The 12,744-nt window shown below is 49.6% G+C and overlaps 1 protein-coding gene across 1 annotated transcript in view; it reads left to right on the top strand.

Annotated features, from left to right (window-relative positions):
* The window catches only part of GABBR2 (gamma-aminobutyric acid type B receptor subunit 2), a 235,915-nt gene that overhangs the window by 148,227 nt on the left and 74,944 nt on the right, over nucleotides 1–12,744 (top strand). Inside the window, exons 9-11 of the mRNA XM_042912093.1 lie at nucleotides 4,222–4,302; nucleotides 7,731–7,881; nucleotides 10,994–11,126. Of these exons, the coding sequence (XP_042768027.1) occupies nucleotides 4,222–4,302; nucleotides 7,731–7,881; nucleotides 10,994–11,126 (365 nt within the window). The remainder of the gene's footprint in view (nucleotides 1–4,221; nucleotides 4,303–7,730; nucleotides 7,882–10,993; nucleotides 11,127–12,744) is intronic.

Raw genomic sequence — 12,744 nt, 5'->3', positions numbered from 1 at the left:
CTCAAAAAAAAAAAAAAAAAACCCAAAGTACTGCCACCCAAAACCCACCCCTCAACCCCCCAGAAGTTCTAATATAATGGACCCATATTAGGACTAGGGCATATGTTTTTTCTAGCGGTTCCCCGGGTGATACTAATGCCCAGCCAGGGCTGAGAATCATTGGAAGGAAGCCCTGCAGTGCAGTTAGCAGATGGAGAAACTGAGACCCAGAGAAAGGGACAGTGTGTCCAGGGTCACACAGTGAGTCAGTGGCAAGCATGGCAGAGTTGTGGGGGCAGGGAGGCCAGCCAGTGACACTCTCAACACTGCAGCCCTCTGCTCAGTTCCTTCATCCCTACCCCCCACCCCCTGATGGACCCTTCTAGTCTGTCCACATATCCCCTGGTCCACAGTCTGCAAGGCCCGGCCTATAACCAAATGAGTGGCTAATGTTGTTTGCACGGTGGAGTTACCAAGGAAGCCAAGAGTTAACAATTGAGAGTGCTGCGTGCCTCTCATGGTCTCCATCAGCAGGGCCACCGGTGAATGGAAGAGCACGGGGGGCACCAGCCTTCCACCTGCAGACCCCAGAGGGGCCCTGGGTACAGGGTGGGGGGTGGGGGCAATACTCTGTGTTACCTGGGGATGCCAGAAGCAAGACTTCAGGTTCCGCTCAGGAACTAACCAGCCGGCAGGAATCATAAGGCCTGGGCACACCTCGGGCACAGCTCCCACACCAGAGGCAGTCTGTCCCCCATGCCCTCAGCCCACAGAAACTGAGGTGCTCAGGGGGGAGGAGCAGGACTCATGGAAGGCTTCCTGGAAGAGGTGGGTGTAGGTTTGGGCCGTGTTGGTTTAGTAGAGGGAGGGGAAAGCCACCTTCCAAGCAGAGGGACCATTGTGGGGAACCATGGCAGTAAGAAAACATAGGGAGTGTTAGGGGATCTAGCAAATAGCTCGGTTACTTTTATCATGAGGCAAACGACGATGTATCGAACACTTACTGTGAGTTAGGTTGCAAGCTAGAAACTGCCAGTATTCTCTTTAGTCCTCATGGCCACTTTGAGAGTTCCCATTTTACAGCTACAACAACCTGCTAACAAAGTGCAGGCTGGAGGGAAATACTATCTGCAAATGAGAACAATTTTACCTCCCTGGTAGGACTGGGTGAGGCTATCATCCCTAAACTACAATGTCAGAGACTATGAATTTTTTTTTTGAATCTTTATGTCTCCAGCCTCCAGCCTGGAGCCTGACACATAATAGTACCCCCCCTCCGCCCCCCATCAATGTTTGTTGAATGAATGAATGAGTGATTAAGAGATTTAGCATAAGCCTCCCACATACCCAGAGGTCCAAGGCCACCTTGATCATGGGTAAGGACAGAACCTTATCTTCCACCACCCACACTGAAGCTTTTGAGGGATTCTTAATCATGAAATAACCTGGGGCTGGCATGCGCTCCGGAAATGTGGGCTCAGTGACCAGTATGAGCTCTGCCCTGTCTGAATCCAGAAGTAGGGGAGCCAAGTTCAGGCCACTTGGTCGCTGCCCAGCACATAGCTCTGAGTGTTCACTTCACTTACTGGGGCGAGTCAAGCCCAGCTCATGTTTTGCCATGAGCCTTAAATCCAAGAACATGAGAAGCACCGGTGATCCCCCAAGCGGTACCCCAGGGAGAGATTACTGTGATTATGGCTTTCTTGGGAAGCCGAGTGTTACTTTGGTGCTAAGGGACAGTACAGTAGGGTGTGTGAACCAGAGGGGCGGGCTGTGTGGCTGGGGCGCAGTGGGGTGCCAGCCACACCACTTCCCAGCTCCTGGTGATCTGTTCCAATCAGTCTGCATATTTCATGAGCTGCCTCCCCACGCCAGATAAATAAATCAGGACCTCCTCCTCCGAGCGGCAGGAGCTGATTGGGGCTGAGGACTTCAAAAGGCCAGAGCAGGGATACCGGAGCTCCCAGCAGAGTCTGCTAATGTGACATTTAGGAGCTGTGACCCAGGCAAGCGACAGCCACCTGCACAGTGTGACAGCCCCCAAATGGCAGGGAGACCATTGTGGGGAGAAGGGAGTGACTTTTACAGGCCTGTTTTCCACCCCACAGTCAAAGGCACACAAGCGAAGGGTGGCCTATGGGATTCCCTGTTCTGCTTCCCGAATGTTTATAAGGGACCAGTAGCACATCTGCATCTCTTCAACAAAATTCACTCAGAGCCAGAGCCCCAGCCAGCCGGCAGTTCCTGCGGTTACATGTTCGGAATTCCTGTACCCGCGCCACCTTATGGCATTCTTATGCCCAGCATCTGCAGCTCAGGGGACCCGCTTGCCCTACGGTGGGCATGTGGGCACAGCTCTCCGCAGTTATTACACTCAGGAGGCCCACGTGGCCTGTGGCAGCTTGGCACAGAACTGTCACTGCTCAGGGATCCCGTCAAGGCAGCCCCATGAGAACATAGGCGGTGGGAAACGTCCCGGGTTTGAGGCTGGGCTCTACTCTTAGAATGAGGGAGGGGCAGCAAAGCTACAACCTCCTGAGCCTCAGTTTCCTCATCTATTTGGTGGGACTGAAGCCACCAACTCCAGCCATGAGAACTGAACAAAAAAAGGCACCTAAAGTTCCTGGCACAGATCCAGGCACGTTGTCAGGGCTCGGTGACTCTTCCGTGGCCACCCTGCCCTGCCCACTCCCCAACCCTGTCAAAGCCAGTTCTGCCCTGGGGGCTTCACTCTACTTCCACACTCCTTGCCTTTGGCCCTTCTTCCCCTGAACCTGCTTCATCTCTGGTCACCAGCACCCCACACACCAAATCTACTGACCCCCTGCCCTAGTTCTGGTCTCTCAGTGACATATGACATTGTCCCTTTCGTTGGCTCCCGGGATGCCCACTCTCTCCGCCATCCTGCTCCCAGCATCCTGGCCAGTAGTTCCCAGTTCCTTGCAGCATCCTTGCTCTACCAAGCCCCTAGGAGGTTGGCGCTCCCCAGGATTCTGCCCTTGGTCCTCTCCTCCCCTTGGCACTGTCCCTAGGGATCTCCTACCTGCCCCCATGCTCCAGCTCCCAGCCTACATGCTGATGGCCCTGACTCGCTCCCTAGCCCAGAACTCTCCCCTGTCTCCAGACCCAAGGACATCGCCACTCTCATGATCCATAAGCACATCAGGCTTAGCGTGCCCAAACCGGAATGTAGCAACTTCCCCACTTCTCTGACCCTCTCCTGAGTTCCCCACTCAGGGAATAGTACCTGATCCCCCCAGGCACTTGCTTCACTCCCCTGTTCCCCATATCCCCCACACATTTGATCACACAGTTGTCCAGATTTTACTTGGAAAAAAGAAACCTCTGTCAAATCTGATACCCCCATTCTTCATTCTTCTTGCCACCGCCCTGGGCCAGTTTTCATCATCGCTATTCCTGGAGATGACCAAAACAATGACCTAAACCCACCAACAGAATAGTATCAAGGATGAAGGTAAATTCAAATGAATCACTTGGGTCTGAAAATACACCTGAGCAAGTATATATGAAGGAGATTGTGCTCGATATGACCCAGCAGAGCAATGTGGCCTCTGAAAGATACTAATTCCACCTGAGGATGCATTAATAAGAATATGATGTGCACAATAAAGGAGGGGACAGTCCCCTGTACTTGTGTTGACCAGATCATGCCTGAAGAAGTACATTGGTTGGTCCTTGAGTCTACACTCTATCAGACACAGTGACATTGTATGGTGTAGCCTAAGGAGGGACCTGGAGAGGGGAGAATTGGAAATGATATTCTGTAAGGTGAGGTTGGGGTCTGGCACCTGGGAGATGATCTGTCTTTGTCTCCAAGTCTATAGAGCTGTCCTGGAGCAAAAGGAGCAGAAGTGGTTTGTGTGGTCTTAGATGACAGAACCAGATGCCAGAGGAAGGTTATAGAGAGACCCTTCAGCTCAATGACCAGGAAGGACTTGGTAACTAAGTCCAATTACGAGGGCAGTGAGCCCCCATCCATGAGACATACAGCAAAGGGCGGGTAACCAGTGGGTGAGATGGGGTAAGAGGGCTTCTGTTCCACCCCAGATCAGATTGGAGGTTTTGCGATTCTACCTGGAAGAGGCCCTGGGGAAAAGGAAAGCCTGTGACAATATAGCCAGGGCCCACAGGGGAGCAAGAACTGGGACAGGAGCAGACCATGGGACACCAGCCATGGGCACAGGGCTCAATCTAACCAACCACTGTCTCTTGCTCCCGCAGACAGCAGGGAGGTGAAGGTGGGAGAGTACAACGCTGTGGCCGACACACTGGAGATAATCAACGACACTATCAGGTTCCAAGGTAAGGCAGGTGGGCTTCTCATAGAAGGGGGCCTGCTCAATTGCTCCCAGGCCCAGATATTGTCTGAGGGTTGGGGACAAGCTCGGAGTCCTTGGCTTCCAAGGGAAGAGGGAACCTCCTTTCCTCTTATCACACATGCTCGCTCACTTAGCATAGTGTCCCCATCACTCACATGGGAGCTGGATTTCCAGCTCCTGAGAGGGGTCACTGGAATTTGCATGGAGAGCTGGCTTTCACTGGGGTATCTACATTTAAACCAGTTCATGGCCAGGTGTAATTCTATTTAAATGTGGCCCAGCTAAATTTAGCTCTGTATCCTTCTTTGAGAAAGCATTTGGTTGGGTTAGTAATAAAGCCTGTCCACCTGCTGGTCTTCCTGGAAGACCATTCCCTCTTCTTCTGCTGGAGAACTCTTCCTCAGCTTCTAGAACGAGATCAAAGGACACCTCCTCTGTACAGCCTTCCCTGATTGCCCCCCACCCCCATTAGCTGAGCTAATGGGTCCCTTCTCTTGGCTTTCACAGTGTTTGTCTCTGCCTTTCCCATAGTCACTGTCTCTTGCATGGAAATTTCTAGGTTATTGGACCATGAGCTCCCTGAATGGATTCCACTTGACTTTTAACCCCTAATGCCAGGCAGGGTCTGACACATGTTGAAGATTCACATTTGATGAAAAAATAAATACATGATTGATCAAGTGAGTGGGTGACTGGGTGGGTGAATAAATGAATGAACAGGTGAGCATATGAGTGAATAAAGTAGTGGGTGAGTGAGTGAATGGACAGATAAAAGGATGAGTGAGTGGATGGATGGATACATGGGTGGATGGGTGGACTGTGGATGGGCTTAATCATTCTTAATTCCCTCAAGTCCATTCTGTCCTCAACAGCCAAAGCACTCTTGCCATCAGCCACTATGCTGAAGATTCTCCACCTTTGCTCAGAGCCCTGCATGGTCCCTACTGCTCAGCAAGGGACCTCACTCCATGGTGTCACCTCAAAGCCCCCCTGCAGAGATCCCTTCCCACTTCTCCTCTTCTTTCAGATCTCCCCAGCCAAACTGCTTACAGCTCCTCGAATATGCCAAGATACCACCACGCGTTTGCCCCTGCTGAGCCCTCTGCCCAGAATGCCTTTTCCTAATTGTCTTCCTTGTGGGCAGCCAGCTGTTCATCTTCTGAGGATCAGCTCCCCCTTCTGTAGCCTTTCCAGACTCCATCAGGGAGAACTACACTCTTCTACACTTTCGTGCTCAGGCTTCTCCGTGTCTGATGTTATCAACTACCTGGACCCTGTCTTTAGAAGCAGTTTTTCATCATGGTTAGAGCACAGGACTCAGGCAGATCTGGGTTCAAATCCTGCTGGTTTTGCCACTTAGTAGCTATAAAATCACTTAACATCTAGAAAACCGTTGCCTCTGTGTAAAATGGGAATAATCTCTACCTGTTAGGCTGTTGGGTGGATCAAATGAGAAAATCTCTGTAAAGTGCTTAGCCCATGGTAAGCATTCAGTAAATACGATTGCTTATTATTGCCTTTTTCTTGTCACATGGCTAGTATAGAAGTTTCTTGAGGACAGGGACTGTTTCTTGGTTATCTCTAAGTCGCTGGCACCCAGCACAGGGCCTGACAGGTAGAAAGTGATTATTCATGATGATTGATCATGATTAATGATGGTGAATGAAGGTATAATGGGGGATGAAGGAATAGTAAAGACTAGATGAATAACGAGTGAATGGATTGGGTGAAGAGCAAGAAAGAAAACTCAAGGCTGCTGCTAGTTACCACGTGGCTTCCATAATGTCTTAGTTATGGTGCATAGTTATGCATAGTTATGTGGAGGTGCCGTTTTGGGTGAAAGGAAAGTGGAGTACAGGGGAGGAGAATTGACATTGTTTCTACGTGAGCAATTGGTGGTCATAATCATCATATAACTGCTGCTCCAAACCTCAGCCCCTTTCTCAGGGACCAGAGAGGGATTTGTGCCCAGCCAAGAGCTCATGGGCACCCCCAAGATGGCGCTTGTGTTTGGGAACCAGGAGACACCCGAGCCAGCCTGATGCAGCCAGAGGTTCACTTGGGAGCACGGGGAGGAAAGTGGAGAACGGGGGAAGACGCTTTCAGGTGTAGAGCTTTGACTTTGGGAAGCAAGAAATGGTGTTGCTTTATCCACCTTGCGTCTGCTCTTGCCCTGACTTTCAGGCCTTGAAAATGTTACTTTACGTGGAATTGCTTTAAAGCTTTATGTGAACCATGCCAGCAGTTACCTAGCTGTTTTCGAACCTGGCAACTTCCCTAGACTGCTTAGATGGTTCAAATTCTTTTTATCCACTGAATGTTTCCAAACACTTTTGAACTTGCTAGCGGAGTTTTTTAAACACAGATGTTTGGGGGGGAAATCTCAAACCCTTCTGCCACACCTGCCCACATCCTCTGCTTATCTCCTGGGAGCGGGGGTATAACCAAGGCGGGCGCCCATGGCACAGCCATGGTGGGGTCATCATGATCTCTGATGGGTCTCCCTGGGCTCCAGTTTCCCCACTGGAGAGAAAAGGCCCAGCATTTCACAATTCCATAGCAGCAACCCAGCTTGAAATAGCAGCTGAGAAAAAAGGGATTTGTAAGAAGTGGGGCAGAGTGAGGAGGATCCCTGCACCCCTCCTCCCACGCCAGCCTGCCTCTGGACAATTTTGCCAGTGACCACAAAGATGAGTTTTCTCTGAGGCCCTCAGGGCTCCCATAGTTTCCTGGTGCCCTCAGAGAATGAGCAGAGACGGCTCTGCAGTGACACAGAGGAATGGAATCCCACAGTTTGGGCCCAGTCCTGGTGCGGCAGGGATGGGGAGGCATTCCAGTAGCTTCTGCCTCCCACAGTTAGTGAGTCTTATGAAAAGGGAAAACCAGAAAGAGCTTTTATAACCTAATGACCTTGAGGCAGGAAACCTGCGGCCAGAGACATAGCTGTCTCCATGGAACTGATAGGCAAGGTGTCTGCCCTGTTGAAGGTGGTCATTATCATGTGTCAGAGCAGAGTCTGTGAGACCCCAAGCCGGATTCGTCACCCCCAGTGGCACCCGGTGGTACCCACTCACAGCATCTGGCCCCGTGCCTTCCGGGCCACTGTTACCTGTGGGGACAAATGAGGGTGGTTTTTCAACAGGGTAATTAGACCAAATCAAATTCTAGTCTTTTAATGGCTATTAAATGCATCACAAATTCCTTATGGATTCTATTTAGAAAGAAATAAGTCCTAGTGAAGGCTCCCTGCCGAGTAGACTGACCAAGCGCTGGAGCCCTGCCCCCGGTAGACGTGTCCTGCACAGAGGTTGTGCACAGGTGCCAGATGGCAAGAGCGTGCGGGCAGAGAGGTTCTCAAGGACTGACCGGTCGTACACTGGGCTCAGCTGATATCTGTTCGTGGCCTTCTAGGATCCGAACCACCAAAAGACAAGACCATCATCCTGGAGCAGCTCCGAAAGATCTCCCTACCTCTCTACAGCATCCTCTCTGCCCTCACCATCCTGGGGATGATCATGGCCAGCGCTTTTCTCTTCTTCAACATCAAGAACCGGAATCAGAAGTAAGCCACTCACACCCTCCTCTTGGATGATGCTTTCTGGATTGACAAACCTCATGGATAACGTGTAGGGGCATCCTGTGACAGATTCACCAGGGGCACAGAAGAAGTTTCCGGGGCAGTTTTCTAAAGTGGTCATTCAGTCACTGGGATGTGATTAGATGTTCCATGTGCATGGGCATGTATGTGTGCACGAGCGCGCGCACATGCATATACACAGAGTCAGGGCTGCTGGTTGCACAGGAAGGCTGGGGTAAATAAAATCAAAGGCTGGCTATGCTCCTGTCCAGAAGGAAAACCACAGAAGAGGGAATCCCCCGAAGTCTTTGCTCCACCCCCTCGCGTCTTGGGGAAGCATTGCCCGAGGGAATCACTGAGTTCAGTAAGGGACACCACCCGTTAGTACAGCACTTTACAGTCTGAGAAGCTCCTCCCTCCCATCATCCTCACCTGAGCCTGAGATAACTCCCCAGATTACAGGTGAGAGGACAGAAGCCCAGTGACAGAGGGAGGGTTGTTGTCTGAGGCCACATTGCTGTGTGTGGCAGAACCTGTCCCCTGGGTTTCTGGCTTTGATTTCTTTTACTTTTTTTTTTAATTTTTTTTTCAATGTTTATTCATTTTGGGAGACAGAGACAGAGCATGAGCAGGGGCAGGGCAGAGAGAGAGGAAGACAGAATCTGAAGCAGGCTTCAGGCTCTGAGCTGTCAGCACAGAGCCCACCACGGGGCTCAGACCCACAGGATCATGACCTGAGCCAAAGTCAGATGCTTAACCGACTGAGCCCCCCAGGCGCCCCTTTGATTTCTTTTCCACCACGCGTGCTCTTCACTTTCTGAAGGAGAGCAGCTCACTGTCTGAGTTATTCTGGTCAGTCGTGGGTAGAACAGGCCAGCACCCAAGTGGTTTACCAAGCACAGCCAGCTTCTGTGGTTTCCATAGCAAATCCCTGTACCCAGCTCTCCGTGTTGTTGGGAAGTCACTGGGCGGGGGCTCAGAGCAGGGATCCCCCGGGGGGCAGCTTCAATGCTCTGGAGCCCAGAAGCCACACTGTGTGACGTTCTGGGCTGCCAGGAACAAGCCTGATTCTGCAGAGAACAGGGGGTTTTGTTTTTTGTTTTGTTTTGTTTTTTCCCTCCTTGCTTGCAAAGGAGGAGCTTGAAAGCTCTAGATTTTGTTGTTTTGGGGTTCGATTGGGTCAAATCTATTTCCTAAAGAATGAAAAGATTTTTACCCACCCGTTGTTTTATTTTCTATATCACCAATAACCCATATACCACCACAAAAAATTGAAGAAAGTTCCGCCTAACTGATGACCATACGAATTAGCATTTGGCACAAGGCCTGGGCACATAATCAGGTTTAAGTTAATATTAGTTAATATTAATTAGTTAATATTAGATTCCCTTTCTACAAGTTTCCAAAATACCCATCTTAACAGCAAGCTGCCCCTATCATAAGACTAAACTCCTTTAATTCTTTACCAATTCTTTTGGCCTCCTGTGGAAAATTACTATTACTCTTTCCAGGAGGCTGGCGTCTATGTGAATTTTTTGACTGGCTTTGCAGATTAAAAAATCTGAAAGAGATAAAAATAAATGTCACAGTAGTTCCAAGCTCCCCTCACTTTTATCTTCCTAAATGCTGCCTATTTGCTAAGGTCCTTTTCCTCCAGGGAACCTGCCCAACTCCTGGCCTCTCCCTTCCCCCACTTCCTGTGGTACTAAGGAGGAAGGGGTCTTAGCAGTTTGTGGTTTGCAAAAGGACCTCTAGGAATCCAGTCTCGTGTCAGCTTCACACATACATGCCTTGGGCAGTGAGATCTGTGGTCTCGTCTTACCCATGAGGTGACTCCGCAGGCCGAGTGTAGGATGGCCCCACCCAGTGATCCCAGCTCAGAAGTCGTGTGTGATCCATAATTCACACCAGGCTTTTTATCTCTCTCCCACTTTGACACACATTTTTAAAATGTGAAAGCATTAACAGAATGGCAGAGTACAAAAGAAACTGTTGAGGGAACTGACTATGATTCCAATCTGCAAAAGAGTGCCTGGACCATGGGGGCACCTGAAAACACAGGACATACTGAGTGGATTGTGCAGGGTTAGCCAGGCACTACTCAGGGTGGATTCCAGCCAACTGATGGTCTAACCCGGGCCTGGCTTGCTGGACAGCTGGGAGCCAAAGCAGGATTCCTGAAAGAGGTGAGAGACAAGCATGTAGAGTTTGGGAATATAAAGAATGCCCCCAACCGCAGCCTGGTGAAGATAGGGGTGGGGGTGGGAATGGGGACGCCACTGTCCATTTAAAAAAATTTTTTTTAATGTTTATTGATTTTTGAGAGAGAGAGAGATTGACAGAGTGTGCGCAGGAGAGTGGCAGAGAGAGAAGGAGACACAGAATCTGAAGCAGGCAGACTCCAGGCTCCGAGCTGTCAGCACAGAGCCCGACACATGGGTTGAACTCACGAACCGGGAGATCATGACCTGAGCCGAAGTTGGATGCTCAACCGACTGAGCCACCCAGGAGCCCCATGCACTGTCCATTTTTATCACCTGATGACTAGAGGAGGTGTTCCCATCCATGTGTGTGACCCTCTTTGTGCACAAGACTGTGCGAGCTCCAGGCAGCCAAAGTGAATACTCGTATACCACCTGGTGACCACACTTCCTGAGCAGCCCCGAACACTCACCTGTAGACCTCCCAGGCCTGGCCCCCTCCGCAAGGGGGAGGGGAGTGTGGCCTTCTCACCCTCATCTCCCTCCTCCCTTAAGGCTGCTGAACTAGAATGTAGAATTCTCTAGATGCACCCTATCTTCCTAGCCCCAGCCTAAAAAAAACCTACAAGCTGACCCTAGAGAAGTGATAGGTGAACTTGACCGAGGAAAACTCCATGACTAGAATCGGATAGCTTCCGGGGTCCTTTAGTGAGGGCAAAGCGGCCCTTAGTAGCTGGCACAGGCTTGGGGGGCGGGGGGCGTGGAGGAAGCCTGGGCTTACGTTTCTCTGTCCTTTAGCCTTGGCAGCAATATACACGTAGTAGGCATCCAGGAAGTGTTTGCTGGAGGAATAACCACATTAACAGTTCTGTTAACTGTATTGTCTCTCTTGGCAGGCTGATAAAGATGTCGAGTCCATATATGAACAACCTCATTATCCTCGGAGGGATGCTCTCCTATGCATCGATATTTCTCTTTGGCCTTGATGGATCCTTTGTGTCTGAAAAGACCTTCGAAACACTTTGCACTGTAAGTCATTCTGCGTGTTCTGATGGTACAGGATATAAGGTTTTCTTGGTTTTCCATCCTCAAAAAACACAGATCCAAACCCAGAAATGAATGGAAATACGTGAACAGGCAAAAGACAACTCATTCAGCCATTTCTGTAGTTCAACAGGGCAGTATGTCGTTGCTTTCAGACTGGAAGGGACATCAGTATTGCCTGCAACATTAAGATCATGGACTTAACAGGCCACTGCTAGAAAACAGCCCTCGAGGAATGGCTGGGTAGCCTGTAAAAGGGAGGGAGGAAAACTACCAACCAGAAAAGGATCGATACCTGGGGTCAGGGTTAGAGCCACTTATGAAGGAACAGATCTCCCCATCTATCTCAACCATTACAGATATGAAGAGATGTCTGTATGTCTGTCTATGTGCATGACTTTGAGTCATATAGAAAAAGAGCCATTATTTTCTTTTTTTAATTTTTTAAAAATGTTTTATTTATTTTTGAGAGAGAGAGAGACAGAGTACGAGTTGGGGAGGGGCAGGGAGAGGGGGAGACAGAACCTGAAGCAGGCTCCAGGCTCTGAGCTGTCTGCACAGAGTCAGACGCGGGGCTCGAACTTGTGAACCGCAAGATCATGGCCTGAGCCGAAGTCGGACGCTTAACCGACCGAGCCACGCAGGTGCCCCAGAGCCATTATTCTCTATTTAAGCAGTGTTTCTCAATCCCTTTTTCCCCTTATTGCTCCCCTATGAAGCCTTTTTAAACTTTTTTTCTAATTATCTCCTCATGAAAATTTAATACCAAAGATATACTGTATGTTTGTTTATGTACTGTATGTATATCTATAGTTCATGCATGAAAGAGTAGTATTTTCACATTTAAGAACCAATGGTTGCCCCTTGGGAACTATATCACCCTCACTGAGAATGCATATACTTAAGGAAGCCCAAGACAGGGTAATTTATTTAGTCAATTTTAGAAATCTTATTTTGAAAATTAATTACCGTGTTTTAAATATTCACTGCCTCTTTGTTGTTGTTGGTCTTTTTTTTTTTTCTAAAAGAGTTTACCCGTTAGCAGCTAACAACTGTGTAGAAGTAACTCTCAGTTGAAAATGTCATTGGCTCATTTTGTAAAATGAGAATGAGCAGTTGGGATTTATTTCTGGACTTTGACTACTGTGATCTCTCGAAACTGGGTTAGCCATTTGGGTCTCTGTATTGTCCCAAATGCAATAATTCATCCAATTCCCAGCCTGGAGGACCAGAGCTAGAAGCGATGGCCAAACGATCAGTGTTGGCCAGATTAATCGAAAAGCAACTCTTCAGTTTTCTGTTAAGGTGTTAAGAGCAATGTAGGCCCTTTTTTGCACAGCAGTCTCTTTTGGATGGGACTTGTGGCTCTAAGGTCTCGGCATCGTCCACTCCTGCACAGTTCTGGATTGCAAACCGGCAGCAGGTGCGGGATCTCTTCCACATGCTGCAGGCCAGCACCCACACCCTGGACTGTCAAGACTGCATCCTGTGCAGAGAGAGCCCCTTCTTCCCAGAAAGACGCTCCTGACATCTTATACCCTCCCTGGTCAGGGGCCAAAGGCTGTTACTGCACAGGTGCTCTCTGGAATTTGACCTGAATCCT

The sequence above is a fragment of the Panthera leo genome, chromosome D4 (genome assembly GCF_018350215.1).
Source record: "Panthera leo isolate Ple1 chromosome D4, P.leo_Ple1_pat1.1, whole genome shotgun sequence".
Taxonomy (NCBI): Eukaryota; Metazoa; Chordata; class Mammalia; order Carnivora; family Felidae; genus Panthera; species Panthera leo.
The sequence above is the reverse complement of the archived record's forward strand: the minus strand, read 5'-3'. Positions and strand labels throughout refer to the sequence as shown.